Source organism: Ursus americanus, chromosome 33 (assembly GCF_024610735.1).
Source record: "Ursus americanus isolate L20-20 chromosome 33, mUrsAme1.1.p, whole genome shotgun sequence".
In the NCBI taxonomy this organism is placed as follows: Eukaryota; Metazoa; Chordata; class Mammalia; order Carnivora; family Ursidae; genus Ursus; species Ursus americanus.
The window spans coordinates 23,504,368-23,528,161 of record NC_142159.1 but is presented as its reverse complement, the minus strand read 5'-3'; the positions used below and the strand labels follow the sequence as shown (position 1 = coordinate 23,528,161).

Below are 23,794 nucleotides of genomic sequence, written 5' to 3'. Positions count from 1 at the left end.
TGACCTCACCTGGTATATTCCCTGCTGCCCTAGGCCTTCACACGTACTTCCTCTCTTTGGACAGCCGTCCCCAAGATGGCTGCATGGCTTCTCCCCTAACGCCCTTGGGTCTCCACCTACGTGCCATCTTCCCAGAGGGTTGTGTTACACATTATGTAAAGCACACACGCACGCTTACTGCCCGTGTCTGTCACCACGCCCCGCTTTCAGTGTTCTTCATAGCATTCCTATATTGTTATGGACTCTCCGCCCCTCTAGAGTGTAATCGCCACACCAGCAGGGTCTGTTCCATTCAGTGTGCTGCCCCCAGAGCCTACAACAGCGCCTGGGATACACAGCACACTGCAAACATTTGTTTGTGAATTCATGTTGCTCGAACTCGCACAGCCCTGAGAAAACACAATGTTCTAAAAGTCTGCATTCAAAAAAATGAGTTAAATACGGGGGGAGATTATTCATACCATTATAGAAGAGGTTGTCAAGGAACACATTCTCTTGGTGCATTTCAAATGGGATTCGGTTCGCACAGATCTAATGCACGGCCGGCTCCCCAGGAAGATTTGCATTGTGTTTTCAGAAGGATTCAGGTGTATTTCTGTTAGGCGAAGTAATCACTTTATTAAATTGGACTGGAGATGTAGTTACCAGAAAACGGTTCAGGCGTTCTCCCAGAAGGAGGTATGAGTTTGTAGATACTCGTAGGACTTGAATAGGACATATTTCCAGTGTGGTACTCCATGTGTCACAGTTGTAAAAGCCTCATGAATTTTGGAATAACTTGTTTAGGGAAAAATGAAATGTTATTTTAAAACTTTAAAAATATTTATTGATAGCATGGACATACGCACACAAACACGACACCACTTTCTCCTTCAGTGTCGCGTTCAAAATTTGAGTCCAACGCTTTCACTTCGAACCTACAGATCATTGTGTGTTTTGACCATTGAGACCTGTGTGTAGTGTTGTCGAGACGGGCCGCTTTTCGTGCTAGGAGATCATGGTTTACTGTAGCACCTTTAAGACCAACCTAAAATTTGTAATCTGTGGACAAATACTGGAGTTTATTCTGCGTTTCCTGTTGGGTTAAATTCTGTCTTGAGAGTCAGCTGACATGTTGTTAGGCGTCTGACAGATGATCACCAAAATATACCAACTTCTTTTGGCTTTGAAAATTCTCTAGTATATTCTGGGTGCCGTTCATTGCATTGCCTGGCACTAGACACGCAGTCTTCTACATACATTGTCACTTTTCATGTCTCAGTGAAATAGCTGTGAAGGTACCTCGGTTGGCTTTGAGGTGTTCGCATTTCATCGGAGACTCAGTGGGATGTGTCAGCTAAGAACGGAGCCTGGTTTCAGGGTGTGAGCAGCCACCATGTAAGCACGCTGACTTTATGTGGATTTTCGCCTGCTGGCTGTGGGTACTGACCCCTTACAGCTGGCAAGGACCTGTCGGCATCAGATGTAAGATGCTTTTCATCAGAAATGTATAAATGTGAAAAATTTGGGCTTTATTATCAAGGAAATGTATAGTTGAAATTTTCAGTTTAAACATGAGGCAGATTGGTTTTCGTTGTCTTCTATCAGAGCCACTCAAAGGAAAATTAACCTTAGCTGTGTGTAGGGAAAGCCTGTGTTGGTCAAGTTCATCTTCGGCAGCGCAGTGAATAGGAGAGTCACTGGGTCACTGACGTCAGACAGAAGAGGAGAAAGTCGCAGATAGCTTGGAACGGAGATGGTGCAGTAGGAAGGTATCTCCCTTTCCCCTTTCTACTTTTGGAGATTCACCACACTTCTCATATTTGTGGGTGGGTTTTTCTATTCTGTTCTGATGGTTGCTTTTTTCCTTCCCCCTCTGCTTTCTTCTCTCTTCCCTTCTGTCAGATCTATAGAGCAGGTCGTAGGGATTCAGATTTACTAGACTCTGGCCTGAAAGCCTTGGATTTAAAACTGGTATTGTTTTCATCTTTTTAATTTTAATATACTTTCATTCCAAGGTCAATTATATATCCAGTTGACCCCTGAACAATATGGGTTTGAACTGCGCAGTTCAATCACATATTTGGGGATTTTTTTTTTTTTATAAATACGGTGAAGTACCGTAAATGTATTTTCTCTTTCTTATGATTTTCTTGATAATATTTTGTTTTCTCTAGCTTAAGAATAATACTTAAGAATACACTGTAAGAATACAGTACATAATACATATAAAAATATGTGTTAATCGACTGTTACGTTATTAGTAAGGCTTCTGGTCAACAGTAGGCTATCGGTCATTAAGTTTTTGGGGAGTCAGAAGTTAAATGCAATTTTCAGTTGCATGGAGGTGACACCCCGAATCCCTGTATTGTTCAAGGGTCAACTGTATTTTTCTAAAATTCTAAGTAAGGTCAGTCATGCGTATATTCCAGAATCAGTTACGTGTATCTGTGCATCTACCTGCATAACGTATTGTTCGTAGCTCAATCCCTGTTAGCCTGTTGGCTTCTAGACTTTAATTGTCTGCCCCAGTTGAAGTAGGGATGGGTCTTTCGAGATTGTGATATTCTTCCCATTCTTTATCATCTTTCATATGTAATTGTTTTGCTAAGTTTATGTTTTCTCATTTCCTTTTCATTTCAAAATTCCTGGCCTCTCCCTGTGCCATGATTACTCTCTTTGTATCTTTTGTGTATATCAAATAAATTTGTGAGTTAAACATCAGATTAGGTACGTGACTTGTTGATGGTTGATCTAAACTTTAATTTCCTCACACCTAACCCTTGAGATAATGATTGGCTTTGGTCTCGGTGAGTAGTTATCACTAATCATAACAGTGCTTCATGTTGTGTCCTGCTTATATTTTACAAAGCACTTCCGTTTGGTTTCCTTTAAGCCTCACTCCAGAGGAGATGAGGCTCTAGGTTCAGGTAACAAGCAAGCAGTACAGTTGGAATAGAACCCAAGTTTGGATACCCCTACGCAGGAATGTTGTTTGGTTTGTATTTACTATACAACTTTGCCTTTTTCACTGAAAGTTTTGGAAATCTTTCGTTAATGACAGAGTTTTATATTTTTCTATAACTGGACAATTTTCCGTTTCTGGTCCTATTGCCAAATGCTAGATAAAGGCTTTTGAGATTATGCCAGAAGTCATGAGAAGGGGTTTTTTGTTAGCCTTTATAACTTCACTCCTGCAGACTTCGATGACAGCAGTAGTATAGGCTGGTTTCAACCTGCAAGTTGGCTTGAGTGAAGCTGGCCGGTTTGGTTAAGTACACGTGCTATCCCTTCAAATGCCCAGCACAGTAGCAGTTCTTAGTCCTCCTGGCTTTGTAAGTTGCCATTCCCGATAAGATAAGATGTTGAGTTTCTGATCCAGCTGTCTTCTTAGGTCAATAAAATGTTTGCTAAGAGTTACTGTTGTTGAACTTGGAGCAGGTGCAGTGAGCAGGTGCAGCGAGCAGTCAGCTCCGACCTTGGCTGCATGGGTGTCTGCGCTTTGTCGTGGGTGCAGGGATCCTAACAGGCTTTCTGCTGCGGAGATGCAAACTCTGTCAGAAATAATTCACTGAGAAGAGGTAAGAATCATCAATTTTCTTTTCTCTTCTCCAAAGTTTGGGAGCCTCTGGTGGGGCAAGTACTTGGGATTCCTACAGTGACCATTTCACCATTGAGACCTGCAAGGAGACAGACATGCTGAACTACCTCATCGAGTGTTTTGACCGAGTTGGAATAGAGGAAAAAAAAGCACCAAAGGTAACATGAAATAGATCCATTTTAAAAACCCATAGGAACCTGGTTATTTTTTGATAAATAATCATGTGCCCCCTTAAGGAACATTCCTTCCTTTATTCAATCAGGAAAATGGTTCTCCAGCGCGTATTATGTGCCAGGCACCGTGCTAGGAGCTCAAGGCGTATCAGGGAACAAAACAAAGATCCCCGCCGTCACGGAACTCACATTCTAGTGGAAGGAAGAGGTGACGGGGCAAGTGCAGTTGCCACCAAAGACTTACATGGCCCTGACAATTTCTGGTAGTCTGTGACAAGTGTAGTAATAACCCACATTGGTGGAGTGCCTGCAGATGGCCGACCCTGTGCTCTGTCTACAGGACCTCAGAGTCTCACGGTGGCTCAGTCACTCTAGTGTAAGATAGGCGTTGTTTTTATTGTATGGATAAGCAAATGCACCTCAGACACACGGTGTAATTGTCTGTAATCACGTAAAAGTTACAAAAACATGTTTAAACTCCAGAAGCTATGCTTTTTCTCCTGTTTCATGCTGACTTTATTATTATTTCATCCCCACTTCATTGTCCGCTTCTAGTTTTCCAAACTAGTCCACTCGTCCACCTGTTAGTTATATATCTGTGAAGGGCCTCTCTGGGGTTTGTTGCCCTGAACCGCAGCAAAAGCGGAGAGTGAGCACACAGCTCTGAGAGTCCCACTTGGTCACCTCATTCTCTGACTGTAGACTCCAGCGGACGCAGCATACGTGGACGATGCAGTTACCCTGGTTTGTTCATTATGACTCAAGCAAGAGAAAAGCGTGCCATTTCCTGGAGATTGGTGTCTCCTGACTCTCACCAGTTTTCAACAGTTCGGGCTTATTTTGTTTGTTTTTGTGGTCCTGACCTCCGCCTTTTTCTTTCAGATGTGCAGCCAGCCAGCAGTCAGCCAGCTTCTGAGCAATGTCCGCTCACAGTGCATATCCCATACTGCGTTAGTCCTGCAAGGTTCCCTCACACAACCAAGGTAGGAAAAACCGTGTGCGCTCATGTTAGCAGGGAGAGGACCCGATCCATCGGCGGACCTCAGGCTGTCCAGCCGACCTGCATCACCTGGGATAATGCACTTTCTCACCTGGAAGACCAAAGTGGATGACCCAGGAGGTCGCTTTTCCTGAAACACTCCGAAAATAAAACACTCCCTGCTTTACTTCTAGACCACTGTTGAAATATGTCAACGTCAAGGCAGGAAATTAGTATTGAGTTCAAAAGCAGCTCCTTGAAATCAGGGGAGATCTTTGAAAAAAAGTGCAGGTTATCACTTTCCATGTATCATACAGTCAATATCTGTTATTCAGTGATAAATAACAGTGGGAGAGCAGTTAGTTTGGGAATCACCCAAAGTATACTACATTATGGATTGTTTCGGAGGGTCCCATCAAGCTTTCCAGTTCGATAAAGAGTGTTTCTATATTTCATTTCTTTTATGAAAATATCTGAAGGAAAAGTGATGCAAAAATATCCAAGGAAGAAATGACAAAGTTACAACATTTTTTCGTTCTGGGTGTTCTTCTATTATTTTCTGTACCAGAACCATCTGTTTTTGAAACTTGTCAAAAAGAAGGAAAAGATGGGGCGCCTGGCTGGCTTAGTTGGGAGCGAGGGACTCTTGATCTCCCAGGGTTGTGAGTTCAGGTCCCACATTGGGTATAGAGATTACATAAATAAAGGAACCTTAAAAAGGAAAAAAAAAAAAAAAAAAGAAGAGGAAGAAGAAGGAAAAGGCTAAACGTGGACCAAAACCTAAAAAAATATTCTGTGGTTAAAATTAACAAGAATTAAAGTCCTCAGCCACCACTGATCTTTTGTTTTCAGTTGGATACACCATAAACAAATGAGTAAAACAGATAAATAATGCTTCATTTTTTGGGTAATGATTTATTATTAAAGGGCTTGAATGTAGGAAGAGATGGATTCTTTGAAACTTTCTATAGTCTGTCATTAAAAAGACCAAAAAGTGATTATGAACAATTTAAGAAGGTTGGTCTTTTGCCTCAAACTGTTGTGTAGAATATTTGGGAGATTTGAAGTGTGGTATTTGACTGGACACTTCTGCCGACGTGACAGCCCGTGTGCCGTGTTGTCACACACTGATGAGCTGAGCCATCGCGGTCCTTGACTTTTGTGGGTTTGCAGGTCCATGCAGCAGCCGTCCTTCCTGGTGCCGTATATGCTCTGCAGGAATCTCCCGTATGGCTTCATGCAGGAGCTGGTGAGGACCACTCACCAGGATGAAGAAGTGTTCAAGCAGGTGAGGTTTTGTGAATTTGCTACCGGAACCTTTACCCTAGGAGCTTCTGTGCCAAGGCCGATTTCTAAAGACACCATATATTGAAAACTTCTGTTTCAGAATTGGAACATGCACGTGTTAATTGCTCAGAGAGACCTACCTGAGATTTCTTTCTTGAGATAATCAGATTCACAGCTGCATTGTTCAGCTCATTTGTCCATTTCAAGCAGTCAAGCATCTAGTATTTTAAACGGTGCTAAGTGCCTTGAGAGGGAAGAAGTGTAAGGCCCTGTCCGTGATTTCAAGGTGCTTTAACACAAGAATACTGAGAGATGGCATAAGACACGACGTGCATTGCCAGTTGAGTCGTGTTGAAAATTAGTTCTCCGAGTTTACAAAAAGGAGATTAGTAAACCCGAGACGAAATTAGCTCAGTGCAGTCTGCGTACCACACAGAATCTTTTGTCTTCTCGCCACTCAACTGGGAACGATGTCTCATATCTTGCTAATTGCTTCTTTCATTAAGTATTCATACAATTTTTATATCTCACTGTGTGAAGTCAAGTGAAAATGCAGATACGGGATATTTAGTAATAAAGCTGCTTATTTAGCCTTGCGGGTTTCTTGTGAGGTGACACTCCGGCATCACGTTTGGTTGCCGTATCCCGGCCCGTGTTGTACGTGAGCACTTGGCCACAGCAACTCTCACGTAAGCTGTGGTGGAAGGATTTTTATGACACTTTCTTACAATTTACTGTAGGATCGTTTCTTTCGACACAGAACAGAGGCAGTAGCTGTAAGTGATAAGTTTCCTTTTTGTTTGTTTTTATACCTAATATTATTTGTAACTAATAATTTGAAATCTCAGGAATTGTATTTTTAGCAGTTTCCAAGATATTAGTAAAAGAAGAATCCAGAAGCAAAACTCCTAGTTAGTATCATGACTGTGTTAGGAATTCATCGACTGCTTTTCTTAGATGATGGTCTTGTTGACTTGCAGGAATACTCAAGAGCTTTTCCTCTCTAGAGAGAGAGGTGCACTCTGATGAAAATAAATAACTGTCAGGGCGCCTGGGTGGCTCAGTCAGTTAAGCGTCTGACTGGATCTCGGCTCACGGCTTGATCTCAGGGTCGTGGGATCAAGCCCCATGTCGGGCTCCACGCTGAGCATGGAGCCTACTTAAAAAAAAAAAAAAAGAATAAGTAACCATCATGGAAGGTTTAAGTGGTGCCCTCTGTTGTGTATATGATGTACATTAATTAGAATATTTTCCCGGGGTGCCCAGCTGGCTCAGTTGGTGGAGCGTGTGACTCTTGATCTTGGGGTTGTGCATTCGGGCCCCACATTGAGTGGGAAAGAACTTAAAAAATAAAATCTTTAAAAAAAAAGTGAGAACACTTTTCCTGTTTTACAAGATAGCATTTGAGCACCCCGGAGTAGCTTTAGCTCTGTGAGATCAGCCCGGCGATCAGCGGAAAGGGCTGTGTTAGTCTGTCTTTTTCATGAAGAAGCACAGACGTTATGAAGTAACCTCTTTTTTTTTTAAATTGAGGTGAAATCCACATAACATAAAATGAACCAATACAGTGGCATTTAGTATATTCACAGTGTTGTGCACCCACTAGTTCTTTTTTTTTTTTTCTCCCTAGGGACAGAGACAGAGAGGGAGAAATGCGGGGAGGGGCAAAGAGACTCTTAAGCAGGCTCCGCGCAGCGTGTGGAGTCCGACGTGGGGCTCAATCACGCAACCCTGAGATCATGCCCTGAGCCAAAATCAGAGTTGGACGCTTCACCAACTAAACCACCCAGGTGCCCCCCACTATTTCTTTTTAATCATAGCATTCTGGTGCCTTTTCTGCCACTCGGTCCTGAACACTCCATCTTCATGTTACCATGTGTTTTTTCTAGAGAGAAATGACGAATGAATGGAAAACAGCACTTCACTTTTTTGTCTGAAGAGTTTGGCAGATTTGAATTATTTAAATCTTTTGACTGAAACTTCAGTCTCCTTTTAATGTTTGAGATATTCGCAGATAAATAAATAATAACAGCTAGAATTTAGGATCGGAGATGAATACTTGTATTTTTTTGGTCATTGCTTGAAGGTATTCATTTGAAAACAATAGAATCATTTAAAATACGTGTCACCCAAATAGGGGCGCCTGGGTGGCTCAGTTGGTTAAGCATCTGCATTCAGCTCAGGTCATGATCTCAGGGTCCGGGGATCGAGCCCTGCGTCTGGCTCCCTGCTCAGCAAGGAGTCTGCTTCTCCCTCTCCCTCTGCCCCTACCCCCTGCTCGTTCTCTCTCTGTTTCAAATAAATAAGTAAAGTCTTTTAAAAAAATATGTAAGTCACACAAGTATTACAATGCTTGACTATTTGAAAAATATTATAGCTAGTAATACCTTGTCTATCATAAATTAAATCCTACCTGCAAAAGAGGGTAAGTCTACTAGAAAACATAAAGATGTTTTCTTTATAGCATTCTGGAAGAAAATGTTGAGATTATTCTAGACGACCAGTTGAGAAATTTATTTTGTTTTTCTCGATTGTAATGTTGTCACTCCCCCACCCCCGCACGTGAGCTTTCCCTGTCCATTTTTAGCTAGCGTCTGCAACACGTTACTCCACCCTGTTGGTCTGAGTTGCAAAAACTGGAGTGATCTCTCCCCGAGCTGTCTTGTTATCTCAAGACACTCCACAGGCAACTTTATAATCCAGGGCACCTTTTTAAAAAAATCCTGTGCTCCTTAAATGACCAAGCTGCTCAATACAATGGGATGAAATTAGTCAGAAAGGGAATTTTTCAGATTTTCTAGCAGCTTTCTAGAGCACTCCCGTTTCAGCTTGCTGACATTCGGATTGTCAGCTGTTGTTTATACCATCGTCTACTGAATGTGATTAGTCTTGAATCTCAACCAACTCCCTCAACGAGTCGGTCAGTGAGTGCACTGGGACATTTGTAGCTGAGCTGTGCTGAGCAGATCTCGTTCGGTGACAGCATGCCCTGGTGTTGATGGTAAACTTGTAGAAACAGACGCGGGCGTCCTCGAGCTCCAGCGTCGTGTTAGTGTGTTCATCGTACCCGGAATGGAGGTCGGTCATTCTAGTCAAGTTTTCTTTTGCATAGTCCACATTTACCAGCTGTCTGCTCTATGTAATTAAAGTTAACGTAATGATAATACCCATTGCTGGTGGGTTTTTTTTGTTCTCTTCCAAATAAACAGGGAAGGACTGAAAGAATGAGATGGAGGTGAGAGAGTGGCTATGAAGACTTTTTTAAAATACTGAGAGTTGAGAAAATAGTGGAACGTTTAGTCCAGTTTCTTTACAGGTTGTAGGTGCTTGGTCATCAGAAACTTACTCACTGTCGCGATGTAGAGAACGTAGTTGCCTAGCACGAGGACCCCTGGGGACTCCTGTAGCGGGCTCAAAACTGTGAGTTTTATGGAGTCACTCGGAGTCCTGCCAGAGAATTAGGGCCCACCAGATCCTGTTACCTCTGGAAAATTCAGCTGTATTCCCTTATGGTGAGTCTCGTCGGAGGACAGAGCCGCACTCCGTGGCCGGATACTAGACTCCTTTATGAACAAAACAGCTTTTCCTGGGGGAAGGTGGAACTGCTTAGAAATTCAGATTCAGCACTTTATTTTAACATGCCTCCCGTTCTTAAGTTTTCCTAAACTCATGTTTCCGATTTTCTTTTTTCTTACAGATCTTTATCCCCATTTTACAAGGCCTGGCTCTCGCTGCCAAAGAGTGCTCCCTCGATAGTGACTACTTTAAGTACCCCCTCATGGTAAACCTTTGTTCTTTTTGTTTAAGCCATTCCGTAGACGCTTACTTGCAGACGATGTTAACATGCACTTTTCTTCCAGGTGACCAACCTTGTTTTCACACTTAAAACCTGAAAGCATTGTGTTGGCCACGCAGTGTGGTGGGCAGTGAGCTGCACGAGCGAAGCGAGGGAGGTGGCAGCCCGGGACGCAGTCCGCGCGTGCGAGCCCTAGGCAGGAGTCAGTGACGCGGGCGCTGAAGTGTGACCGTGTAGCTTACCAAAACCGTGACTCTTGGTGGCATCCTTCTGATCCTCCTGGCAACTGGCATACCGTACTTGGAATGAAATTTGTTATTTATTTTTTTAACAAAGGAGCTATTACAGATGCAAGTAAAAAGGAAGCGTTGTACTAGGAAAAGTAATCCAGCTTTACGCAGTGACTTTCTACAGCAAAACCTCGGAGTAGTTTTCTCATTCCCCTTCCCCGTTTCCTTCAAGCTTGCTGTGGGAAACAGACCTGCTTAGCTCCTTCAGGCACCTACAGCAAGCATCAGTTGTGGGCAGACTTTATCCCCTAGACTCTCACGAAGGGCCTTGACTGCTGTGAACACACTGGAACCAGAAAGAAAAGAAAGGGCCCTTTTGTTTCCGAATTGGCTTCTTGGAAATTTGAGGAGAAAAATACTTTGACGTATGACTAAATATTTTTCACTCTAGGATATGAAGGGAAAGATATCAAAATACGAAATTCGCTAACTCTGTGAATAAATACAATCGTATAACTTGAGGTCCTGGTTAAATCGATCTTTTGACTATAGTTGTTCCTTGTACTCATTCTACTGACTTAATTACACCTTAGCATTAAGTCAGTACTCACCGAGGACCTCTTCCGTGCCAGACACTGGGGCACCTCTCTACGACTTGCTCCTGACCCACTGCAAAACTCAAGTCTGCAACAGCGCAGATAATCACACCATGATAAATGCCAACATGGGTTACATGAACGGTGCATGTCTCCAGTTTAATCACTCAAAATGGAGCTCAGAGGTGAAGATAGTGCTGGGGAAATTAGCATGCGAAATGGGAATTCTTACTTTTAAAAATAACTTTGAATGGATTATGTCAGGACTCTTCCTACTGCCCATGCCGTTCGGGTTTCTGATAAAATTCTGTTAATCTTTATGCATTATTCTGTCTGTGCCAGATAAAAGGAAGTGAAACCATCTGATTGTTTGAGTCCAGTGATGAAATATTCGAGTGCACATTCATTCTCAGCGGATGATGTAAATGTTCCCTCACAGAATTGTTAGCGTTTCTGTTGTGATCTGAACTGGCTCGACGTTTCAGTGAGGAGCTTTCAGTGTCAGATAGCAACAAAATGTTCTTCTTGGTCAAAAGACAAAGGCCTCCGTTACGACAGACAATAGCTTTATTTTATACCATTATTGCTGCTTGTACGGCCGAGAGAGTGCGGTGTGAGGAAGGACAATGGGAGCAGGAAGAGGAAGACCACCAGAGCTGGAATCAGAAACAATCGCGATTGTTCTCTGGCTCCGTGCCTCCCAACATTGCTGTACCCTGGAATCACCTGGGGATCTTTAAAAACACCTGATGCCTGGCTCCCACACATTGTGATTCTGCTGGTCGCGGGTATGGTGAGGATGGGGCCTGGCGTTGGGTGTTTCCTAACGTGTGGTACCGTTTGGGAACCCCTGCCCTGTGCAGGGAGAACTCTTCCTTCTCAGCGGCACCTCCGAGACCTGTCAGAGCCTACGTGCATTGACTCAGAAGCAGCTTCCGCCGGCCGGCTTGGGAGCTTTGGTAGCTACGTTCAAATCACAGAAAATGAAGTTCAGTGTTAAAATAGTGTTCGACTGGAACACGCCGGCTGTGTTAAGCTGTGTTTATGTCCCTAAAACCTACTTTTCCTGATTCTCTAATGTGAGAATGATTGCAGCTCCAAAGGAAAATGTTGGAGTTCTCAAAAATATCTGAGATCTTGAAACCAAGTAATGCTTTTAAATATGTTCTGAATTTGGTAGCTTATTAGACTGTAATGATTTAAAGTCCTGTTCAGCACTGGCAAGAGTAGCCATCTCAAGTTTATGAAGCATAGCTTTTTTTTGACATGGAAAGATGTTAAGTGAAAAAAATCATTTTTTGTAAAAATACTCACATTTATGGGTGGCTCAGTTGGTTAAGCAACTGCCTTCAGCTCAGGTCATGATTCCAGGGTCCTGGGATCGCCTGCTTCTCCCTGTCCCTCTCCCACTTCTTCTGCTCTCTCACTCGTGCGTTCTCTCAAATAAATAAATAAAATCTTAAAATATATATATACATACATACACATTTATTTCAGTGTGTATAGGCACAAAAATATGGCTAGAAAGCTGTTACCTGAGATATCAATAGAGGTTATCAGGGTAAAGTTTTTGAGTGATTCTTAGTTTCATTTTGTATTTCTGTTTCATGTGAAATTATTTTACAATGTGCAGGTATTAGCTACTCATCAGAAAAACAGTGGAACTCATTGTCTCGGAAGGAATGAGGATATATCTATAACAGCTTTAGAGCTATTCCTTGATATTACTCATGGCAATCAGTTTAAGATGGAATACATTTAAATGACACTTTCTGCGGGGCACCTGGGTGGCTCAGTCGGTGAAGCAAGTGCCTTCAGCTCAGGTCATGATCTTGGGTTCCTGGAATCAAGCCCATGTTAGGCTCCCCACTCAGCGAGGAGTCTGTTTCTCTCTCTCCTTCTGCCCCTCCCCCTGCTCGTTCTCTCTGTCTCAAATAAATAAATAAAATCTTTTTTTTTTTTTAAGTGACACTTTCTGATCTTATTTCTAGGCTTTAGGTGAGCTTTGTGAAACCAAGTTTGGGAAGACACACCCTGTGTGCAATTTGGTGAGTGCCTCCCTGGTGGACTTGCGCATACTCAGTGGACTTGTAACTCGGAAGATATCCCTTAAGTGACATTATGTGAAAAAAACATCTCTTAGAGGACATTAGATTAGATGTAGGTTACACGTCTGGGTGACTCTCAGTAGTTAAATTGGTTAACCCTGTATGTTATTGCTTGGGATGAAGCTATTTATTTTCTTCCATGATTTTTGTATAAGTATTGTGCAAGTAGGAAAACACGCCCTATGGAAAAATTTACTTGAGGCCTTTGATAGTGTAAAAAGAGTTTGTCTGAACTCTATCAAAGAACTTCTCGAAACATAAAAATCAAAAGACTATCTTGTGAAAATGTGGCGGAGATGGAGGCTTTTGCGCCTCCATCTGAGATGAGAAAATACCAGCGGGGATCCTAGCACGTTCGTGAGCTTTGGGTTTTTGTGCGATAACTGTCAGCCGTTGTACTGGTGGCTGAGCCCCAGCTGAACAGGTCGGCTGCTGAGAACTCTGTGCATTACATTTTCCCCTCACTTGCTGACTCAGCAGCTTGACTTGCCTCTTCCATTTTTCTGCGTAGGTGGCTTCTTTGCCGTTGTGGTTGCCTAAATCCTTAAGCCCTGGCTCTGGGAGGGAGCTGCAGAGACTCTCCTATTTGGGGGCTTTCTTTAGCTTCTCGGTCTTTGCAGAAGATGATGTAAGTACAGTGTCCATTTGTACTTTGCTGCTCTAGTGTTCAGATTCGTTCCTAAATGTACATTATATATCGATGGAATTTTCCCCTTCTCTTCGCAGGCTAAAGTGGTTGAAAAATATTTCTCAGGGCCTGCCATTACCCTGGAAAACACTCGCGTGGTCAGCCAATCACTGCAGCATTACTTGGAGCTGGGAAGGGTAGGTGTTGGAAAACGAATTCAAAGGACGAGTAAGAGAGAGGCTGGATATAGGTAATCTGTGTCTTGAGTAATCACTGCCACAACGGTGGTATGTGGGATCACTGGGGACTGGTTCTGAGGTTAGTGGCCGTGCTCGCTCTCCAGGCTGCTCGTAGGCCTTTAAAACACGAGCGTGAGCGAGCGCTGTTAGTTTGCACGTGCTCCTCGGTGGCTCATGTGTCTCAAGTGTAGATTGGTATGTCTTCAGTTCTGAGACTTTTTGGCAGCAAAGTTAGAGACTAATGATGGCATGATTAAGGTAAGTCTGATCCTGTCCCGAAAAGGCAGTAGCAAAGGCCATTTTATTAGAATGATAACTACTTGCCTCCAACACCATCTGCTGTCATGCGAATTGTCTTGACACCGTTGAATTTGGACGCTTGTGTTCCTCTTGTAGTCAGGTTCTGTTAAAATGAGCAGAAGGAGAGGAGAGAAAGGGGGATGAAGCCCAGCTGTTCTTGAAGTCGAAAGGAATCATTTTTAAAGTCAAGTCTTCATTTTTTTTCTTCCTTTCTAAAATAAATTCCAGCAAGAGCTTTTCAAGATTCTGCATAGTATTCTTTTAAACGGTGAGACCCGTGAGGCTGCTCTCAGTTACATGGCAGCTGTCGTCAATGCCAATATGAAGAAAGCACAGATGCAGGTAAGATTCCTAAAGACCACTTTACTGATTCGCTAAATTCATTCATCTCATTTGTCTACACTCAGTACCTGCCAGCCATCGTTCTAGGAAATGGAGACACGGTGTTGAGCCGGATAGAAAAACTTCTTACCTCTGTGCAGCTTCTGTTCCATAGGCTAAGTGAGGCGGCATATAAACGTATTATTTCAGGCAGTTGTAGAATCTGTGAAGCAAATAAAGCAAGGCGGAAATGAGAGTAACCTTGGGGGCGAGTTTCGATCAAGTGGTAGGGAAGACACCTTTAAGGAGGTGATGTTTGGTCAGAGACCAGACCGATGTGAAAGTCAGCCATTACAAGACTGGGTAATGACTTTTCTAGACACGTGTAAGGCACCAAGGTGGGAATGATCTAGCTTTGGAACAAGCCCCACATGCAGACTTCAGTGGCTGGGGAAAACTGTACAGGGAGGAGAATGGCGGGTCATGGCTAGCGGGGCGGGCAGAGGCTCCATCAGGCTGGGGCCGACGCCGTAAGAGCTGTAATAGGACACCCCTGGGGGTTTTGCAGGAAGGAAACCACCAAATGTGCTGTGTGGAAAATGGACGAAAGTAGGAGGAGGGACAGAAACAGACCCGAGGAGACCAGTTAAGAGGTTATTAGTGTATCAGATCTGGTGAGGAGCCTGGTGGCCTGGACTGCCTTGCAAGGATAGAGAAGTTAAAAGGGCATCTTTCCTATATTACTAATAAGTAATGAATGAATGATGTGACGTTTCTACTAAGAGGAAGAAAAAAGGTATCGAGAAGAGTGTGGGCCTGCATGAGACTGCCTGGGTTTCCTGCTGTGGTCCCACCGTTAGTACTTGACATTTATTGACATTTATTTCTCTGTGCCTCAGTTTCCTAAGTGCTAAATGTGGGTAATAATGGTTCCCGACTGTGGCTTATTATCCATAAAGCTGTTAGAACAGTGCCTGGTGCACCGTGGACACACAACTGGTGTTAACTACCATTATTGTAATTGTTATGTTATTAATACAGGACTTCGCTAATGATGTCAGCCAGAGAAACTGTTAGTCATATCGTGCTGAGTGAAACTAGGGTTTTGGTGCTCTTGAGGGGAAATAAAGAAAGGAAGCAACATTTATTGTGTTTCTACTTACTTAATTTTGAAGATCTTGGGCGAGTCACTTAACTCCCTGAGCCTTCGTTTCCCCTTCTGTAAAATGTGAATGACAGTGTCACTGACTTCCAAGGGCTCTTCTGAAGGTTCAGTGCCTGTAAAACGCTTCCCATAGGATTAATACTCCACAGAGAGCGCCTCCTGATAAAACGACGACGGTGACGTGTATGTCCTCTCACTGACTTTGGGACGAATGTCTGGTTTCCTTTCTTACAAAGTCATGCCAGAATTTCCATTTAGATCATTATTTTAAGTACCTTTTTTTCATCTTCCACAGACAGATGACAGATTGGTATCTACAGACGGATTCATGCTGAATTTCCTTTGGGTGCTGCAGCAGCTAAGTACAAAGATCAAGTTAGAGACAGTGGATCCCACGTATATATTCCACCCCAGGTGTCGGATTACTCTTCCTAATGACGAGACGAGAGTGAACGCGACGATGGAGGACGTGAACGACTGGCTGGCTGAACTTTGTGAGTGACGTTGTTCATTGTGAGGTCATCAAAACGCAGCCCTTTTATTTAAAAACTTTCTGTAAACTTATTTTATTTGGATGCCAGTGATTCCTCACAAATTATTATTTTCTCCTCAGAAAATGAATTTATAAGCCAGAGATACACACTAAACAGCGCAGTAAAATGTTCTTATTTGGTTTAGCCAAAGTCAAATAGGTACATGTACATAGAACAAGTGGAAGGAAATACACTATGCAGAGTAAAACCAAAAAAAAAAAAAAAGGAAGAAAAAGAAATATAATAAAAATGATAGCAGAGACTTAATTATGATATAGATTTTATATATACCAATTAAAGTTCTCATGACATATTTCATAGATCTTGATTCATTGTTGGTATTAAAATATGAATATTTTAACGGTGTTACAATTGTTGATCTTTTTCCTTTCTGTGTTATAGAACATGTTATTGACAGGCGTCAAAACCGTATGGCATGTATTTCTTAATATTATAAAGTCGTTCATGGAACAGGATAGAGATTCCATGCCTACCTGGCAGCGTCATGATCGGATGCATGCACACATTACAGAGAAACATGTAAACTTTAATAAGAACTAAGTATCTGATGAACAATAAAGTTAGTATTTGACTAGTGTCATTTTGAGTGAGTGATTGCTGGTATCATCTTGGAATCATATCATGGAGTAGTAAATTCCAGAAGAATCAAAGGGTTAAACATTTTAAAAAATATATTCATGTATATATATTCTTTATACATATAATCTTTATATATTCTTTATATATATAATCTTTATATATTCTTTATATATATTATTTATTCTTTATATATGTATTCCTTATATATGTTCTTTTATTTATATATACATATATATAATAAAAATAAAACATGAAAAAAGCAAACAGAGGATTTGACCCACCCTGAAGGAAACAAATTTATAATGGTGAAAGAAATGAAGCATATCATCAGAGACAATATGGATATAGAGTATCTTAATACATAAATATACTTTTTGTAGAGTGAGACAAAATGAGTATGTAAAATTTAAAAATGGGGCAAAATATGTGTCATATGTTGGATAGAATCATGCCTTTCAAAATGTAGAACTGTTATGTATAAAGCCCAAATTAAATTCTACTGAAAGATAGTTTTGTTTTGGGGGGAAAAAGGTAAGCAGTATATATCATAGAAAATAAAATATATTTGTTGGAAAAATATACATACTAATACGAATTAGATACATATTGAAAGAAATTCAGGCTATTGTTGTATATCTGTAAATTATAGGAAAACGGGGGCACCTGGTTGTCTCAGTCAGTGGGGCTTGTGACTCTTGATCTCAGGGTTGTGAGTTTGAGCCTCACGTTGGGTGTGGAGATTACTTAAAAATAAAATCTTTAAAAATAAATAAATAAGTAAATAGATAGATAATCCAAAAACAAAGTGATAAGATAGAATGTAAGTTTGTGAAGAAATAGATGGCATTTAATCAATTTATTTAATGAATTCTGATTTATACCAAAAATTATAACACTGTCATTCTCAATAATTTTACATTTTAGAATAGACTCCCAATTCCAGGGGGGAGGTGAGGGAGTAATATTTCATACATAGGTCTTCTAAGCACTATTTATAATAGAGAAAAATTAGAAATGACAGACATGCCCACAGTAGGGAAATGGCTATGGAATCTGTAGATTATTAACATAGTCTAATAACGTTTTGAGTTTCAAGGTGACATTTCATGACCTGTGTTGAGTTATAGGACTGGTTATATAAAATACATCAGGAAGGCACATAACGACAGATTGTTGATTACGTCCACACAAACATTTAGTCAGATGGGGCAGAAGACCTAGTTATTAAATGGAGCTCGTAGGAATTCTGTGCTGCTTATAACTAGTCAGTGTTTTTTAAGAACCATCTGTAAACTTCTTGAAAATTCAAGTGTAATTCTGTCTTAATTGTGCTTTTCCCCTGATTTAGTCTTGTTCGAGACTTTATTTAGGGAGTCATGTTATTTTTCCTAGATGGAGATCAGCCTCCATTTTCTGAGCCGAAATTCCCTACAGAATGCTTTTTTCTTACCCTGCACGCCCACCACCTCTCCATTCTGCCAAGCTGCCGTCGCTACATCCGCAGACTCCGGGCCATCCGGGAGCTCAATAGGTATGTGCGTGACTCCATGTCCCGGGATTGCCTGAGGTACCGCTTGTTCTCACAAAACACGCAGTCCCAGTGTGACCAGTGGATTTGAAGGCGGGGAGTAAATGTGTTACAGTGAACCATCTGCTTCTGCTTCCATGTCCACGGTCCTCAGTTGACCCGAGTTCTTTATGTGGCGGAGTAACCTGACCTTGGTTTCTGAGAGTTCTCAGCCCTCGGTATGTGGTTACTAGACTTCCATTCACTTTTTTCACTGAGCATGGTATTGACCAGGAGGCCCTTTAAAGGATCTCCTGGGTTCCAGACTTCCTCCTTCTTCCCTGGACTCTGAAACAGTAACTCTAGTTTCCCTTGATAAACGAGATCATTAAGTTCTGCCACCATGGCATTCCCTTTTTTGCATGTTGTCCTGTGACATAAAGAACCCAGAATGGCCAGATAGCACCTCAGTTTCCAATTCATTAGCACCGTTGTTGTGTTTCTTTTTTTTTTTTTTTTTAAAGATTTTTATTTATTCGACAGAGATAGAGACAGCCAGCGAGAGAGGGAACACAAGCAGGGGGAGTGGGAGAGGAAGAAGCAGGCTCATAGCGGAGGAGCCTGATGTGGGGCTCGATCCCATAACGCTGGGATCACGCCCTGAGCCGAAGGCAGACGCCTAACCGCTGTGCCACCCAGGCGCCCCCGTTGTTGTGTTTCTTAATCTAAGCATTTTCCCCCCATGTACCAGCACCTCCAAATAAACAAGTCACGGGAACAGGAAGCAAACACATTTTGAACAGGTCCTCTGGAATAATAATAGTGTGGCCACTGCATTTGGTCCAGGACCTATGTACATGTCTGGCTATGAGAAAAAGTATGTCGTATCTGCATCCTTAACTCTATATCTCTGGGTATTTATCTTGCTGATCACCTCTTAATGCCAGTAGTTACTCTGTAGATGCTTTAAGATTTTCTTGCTAGACATATTCATGTTGTTGGTAAATGATGTCAGTTTTCTTATACTTTTTTTTCTGTGCCTTAATATGCTGGCTATAATTTCTGCAATCTGGAATAGAGGCAGCTTTCTTGAAATTTTTCTGTTGTTCCAATTCAATAGGGGAAAGTTGTTTTTTATATCTTCTATTACCAGATGAAGAACATTTCCCATTATTTCTAGTATTTTAAAATGTTTTATTCCTAAAAGAAGTTGCATTTTGTTATATGCTTTTTCCGTAGCTGTTAGAGAGAGCAGAAATTTTTTTCTCCTCTATTCTGTTAATGTGGTTGAATTACACCAACTAGTTTTTTATATTCTTTTTTACATCAACTAGTTTTCTTTTTTTTTTTTTTTAAAGATTTTATTTATTTATTCGACAGAGATAGAGACAGCCAGCAAGAGAGGGAACACAAGCAGGGGGAGTGGGAGAGGAAGAAGCAGGCTCATAGCAGAGGAGCCTGATGTGGGGCTCGAACCCATAACGCCGGGATCAGGCCCTGAGCTGAAGGCAGACGCTCAACCGCTGTGCCACCCAGGCGCCTCTGCATCAACTAGTTTTCCGATATTAAACTAGTCTTTCATTCCTGGAGTAAACTCAGCTTTTATATTATTGCTTTTATAACTCATTGGATGTTCAGTTTACTAATACTTGTGTTTAGGATTTTTGAGTCTGTGTTCAAAAGACAGATTGACTTTCTAACTTTCATTTCTTGTTAAGTCTTCCTCAGATTTTGGTATCATGCTTGCCATTTAGAACGAGTTGGGGAGTATTCCTTCTTTTTATTCTCTTTGGAAGAGTTTATTCTATAACAGTTAACGTTATTTCTTTCTTAAATGTTTGGAAACATTCATTGATGAAGGTGGACTTAGATTTTTTCTTTATGGAAAAGCTTTTAATTATGTGTTTTACTCAAGTATTAGATATATGACTATTTACACTTTTATTTCATCTTGTGTCAGTATTTCTATGACATCTAAAGTTTCAAAATTTCTAGGCCTGAAGTTGTTCTTAATATCTTGTTTTTATTATTTTAATGTCTGCAGGGTCTTCATTATTTCCTTCTACTTTCTTTTAGTTTAAATTTGCTTTTTTGTTGATATTTCTATTGCCTGTTAAGATTGGTACTTATATCATTCGTTTTCAGCCCTTATGTACTCATTTAAGACTGTTTCTTTCCCTCGAAGCCTGGTTTTAGCTGCATCCCTCATTTTTGATATGTCACATTTTACTCTTCAGTTCAAAATATTTTCTAATTTTTATTATTTCTTATTTGACCTGTGGGTTATTGAAAAAATGTGTTGTTGAAATTCTGGATTCTTGGGGGATTTGTCTGTTTATCTTTTGTTATTGATTCCTAGCTAAATTTCACTGTGGTCAGAGGACATGTTCTGATTTGTGTCCTTTGAACTGTATTGAAATTTGCTTTATAGCCTAACATGTACATGAGTGAATGTTCCATAAAGGCCTGAAAAGAATGAGCTTTCGGTGTTGCTTGTTGCACGGTCTCATATTTGTCGGTTAGGTCAGGTTTGTTCATCTTTTATTCATATTGTTCTCCTATCTGCTGATTTTATCAGCTTATAATATCAGTTATTGAGAGAGGCTTATACAGTTTCAAACTGTGATTTGAATTTGTCTGTTTCTTCATGTTGGAGCCCTGGGATCCCATCTCTTTTACTAACGTTGGATGATCCATTTCGATGGTACCATCAATGCTTTCACTCCCAGCCTACTGTGGACGGTCACTATTGTGCTTCTCAAAGATGTCAGTGTTCCCCTCACCTGTGTACTTTCCAGAGCTGTGATACAAGAGATGTCCTCTAGGATATGGGGGACGAGAGGGCATATTTTATTTTATTTTATTTATTTATTTTTTTAAAGATTTTATTTATTTATGTGACAGAGAGACAGCCAGCGAGAGAGGGAACACAGCAGGGGGAGTGGGAGAGGAAGAAGCAGGCTCACAGCGGAAGAGCCTGATGTGGGACTCGATCCCGGATCGCCAGGATCACGCCCTGAGCTGAAGGCAGACGCTTTAACGACTGCGCCACCCAGGCGCCCCTGAGAGGGCATATTTTAAGAGGAGGGGTTGAATGAGCCAGTCACACATGGTATATCTATATTAATATTCTCAGCTTCGTAAACTTTAGATTCCTTCCTCTGGATTCTCTCAAGGGATACCAGATCTTCACTCAGCATAGGTAACTGTGAATTCCAAGTTTGAGTCCACTAGCTGGGTGCATATTTCAAACCCCTCCCAGCTGCTCAGGATAATCTTGAATCCAGGATCTCTGGTAGGTATAACCTTGTCGATGAATTTAGTCCTAGAAGGATGTTCGCGTGGTTTACTCTTGCTGATCAGGCATCTCCAGGATCCATTCCACACACACACTCCTATGTTCTCTCACCACAGATGTGGTAGGTAGAATAACGATGTTCCAAAGATGCTCATGTCCCAGCCCATAAAACCTGTAGCTCTGTCACCTTCCATGGTAAGGACCCAGGGATGTGGAAGGGAAGTAGTAAGTCCAAGTGCTTTGAAATCTACAGCAGTTTGAAAAACAAATTTGTCGCCACATTTGTTGTCATGACCACCCATTTGGAAGCTGAACAAGGCTGCCTTGCCCTTTGCCTCATTGTTCCACGAGCCTGTCCTGTGTGGCTCCCTAGAGGTGGGCTTTCAGGCCAGTCTGCCATCCCTCAGGGCTTCTCAGCATCTTCCAGTGCCGTCTCCTCCCCATAAGCTGCAGAGACAGGTGCCATGCAGTGGTCTCAGTGGCTGCAATCAGTCTGTCAGATCGCCATCGGTTTTGGGGAGTGAGGTACGTACCGAGAGTTCACCTTTGAACCTGACCTGGCAGGAAGCTGCTTCAGGGTTCATCCTGACCGTAGAGCCTCTGTCACTGCTCCTGGCAGAACTCCTCCACCGCTGTGCTTCCAGAAACACTATGTGGCTGCCATTCCCCAGGATTCATGTCTGCCTCCAACGAGGGTTCACCTCTTGATGGAAACTAGGTCATGAGCAGATTCGCTGGCAGCAAGGGAGTCTGGGAAAGCGTAGTTCCAAAAAATTTACCAACCTCCAGTTTTCTGTACGTTGTCTTGATAGAGAGGGGTTGATACAGCATTTAGTGAGCCAGTCTTTAAAGTGTGCAGCATATGGCCTGACTGGCAGGTGGTATTGGGGCGGGCATCCGAAGGAAGTGAAGGAGCAAACCAGCCACGGAGATAATCTCAGAGAAGAGCATTCCATGCGGAGGGAACGGTTGCAGAAGAGAAAAAGGAACTGCCATTGTTGAACTAGACTTTGGTTTGGGGTAACTGACCAGGCAAGGTTACTACCTTGAATTTTCATGAGGGACTTCTTTTTCTCCCTCCCAGGAAAATAAGGGAACAATGCATTTCTTTCCAGAAGAAATTATTATATTTCACTAAATCTAAAATACCATCGATTTTAAGACATTCATTAAATTAGGAACCAATAAGAAAGAAAAGTTCTGCCAATGGATGATAAGAAATACTCTGACTTTAAAGATGCTAAAATGGGGGCGCCTGGGTGGCACAGCGGTTAAGCATCAGCCTTCGGCTCAGGGCGTGATCCCCGCGTTCTGGGATCGAGCCCCACATCAGGCTCCTCCGCTGTGAGCCTGCTTCTTCCTCTCCCACTCCCACTGCTTGTGTTCCCTCTCTCGCTGGCTGTCTCTATCTCTGTCGAATAAATAAATAAAATCTTTAAAAAAAATAAAATAAAGATGCTAAAATGTGGGAGGAAGTGTGTATCCGGCAGTCATTAAAATGGTCAAAATGAATAAATACGATGGAGCCGCGTGTCCTCTTGTGTTTGACTGTTGGTCCTTGGTTTCAGAACTGTGGAAGATTTGAAAAATAACGAAAGCCAATGGAAGGATTCCCCACTGGCAACAAGACACCGTGAAATGCTGAAACGCTGCAAAACTCAGCTGAAGGTTTGTAAAGTTAATTGGAGTCATTCTAGATCAGCCTCACAGTAGTGATTTTTCCTGCCAGAACGTGTGCTTTGAGTGAGCCACGTAGTGTCCTTTTGCCTTCATTGTTCTTTCCCCTGAAGATGAAACACGGCACTTTCAAACTAGTCGACAATCTCACCTGGGTCTACATACAGTATTTAAATCAGGACAGACCCTGCAGGTGCTTACGCCAGTGACAAAAGGAATTCTTCCTGGTTTGCTTGTCCTCAGTTTGACATCACCTGCCTTTCTTAACCTTCTGCAAGGTTCTCCCCCCTCCGCTGCCTCCCGGCCCTGTGACCCAGTGTGCCAGCCATGCATTTTCTTGTTGTGTGACCAAATGGATTTGTGGCAATGGGAAGACCCTCCCCGTTCCTTTGTCCCTCCTTGTTCCTTTGTCCCTCCTCCTTCATTTGTCATTAAAAATGATCCACTGCACAGAATCTGACTGTAGACAGGAAGATTTCAGCCGGTGAGACACAGCTGAAGACGGATGCCAGGCAAAGGCTGTACAAGGGAGTGTAGACAGCTTAGTTAAGCATTTATCTTGTGTTTTTGTTCAAATTATAAATTATAAAACAATGTTAGTGGGTTCTGCTTTCTGTTGATTAGTAGGAGGATATGTGGACATTTTAACTTCGATTTCTGGTGCAAGTTAAAATAGATTTGTTTTATTTAATAGACTAGACCTGCTCGAGATGCAAAATACACCAGGGGCCCTTTTCTGGCATCTGTAGACCCCCGTAAGCACCCCACAGACATGTT

At 42.0% G+C, this 23,794-nt stretch overlaps 1 protein-coding gene across 4 annotated transcripts in view; it reads left to right on the top strand.

Annotated features, from left to right (window-relative positions):
* The window catches only part of UBE4B (ubiquitination factor E4B), a 119,325-nt gene that overhangs the window by 69,960 nt on the left and 25,571 nt on the right, over positions 1–23,794 (top strand). For all 4 annotated transcript variants that reach the window (XM_087858306.1, XM_045776882.2, XM_045776884.2 and 1 more), the window contains 11 exons: positions 3,597–3,738; positions 4,636–4,736; positions 5,906–6,020; positions 9,717–9,800; positions 12,633–12,689; positions 13,261–13,377; positions 13,476–13,574; positions 14,145–14,258; positions 15,698–15,896; positions 17,928–18,066; positions 22,909–23,008. In XM_087858306.1, the coding sequence (XP_087714432.1) occupies positions 3,597–3,738; positions 4,636–4,736; positions 5,906–6,020; positions 9,717–9,800; positions 12,633–12,689; positions 13,261–13,377; positions 13,476–13,574; positions 14,145–14,258; positions 15,698–15,896; positions 17,928–18,066; positions 22,909–23,008 (1,267 nt within the window). The remainder of the gene's footprint in view (positions 1–3,596; positions 3,739–4,635; positions 4,737–5,905; positions 6,021–9,716; positions 9,801–12,632; positions 12,690–13,260; positions 13,378–13,475; positions 13,575–14,144; positions 14,259–15,697; positions 15,897–17,927; positions 18,067–22,908; positions 23,009–23,794) is intronic.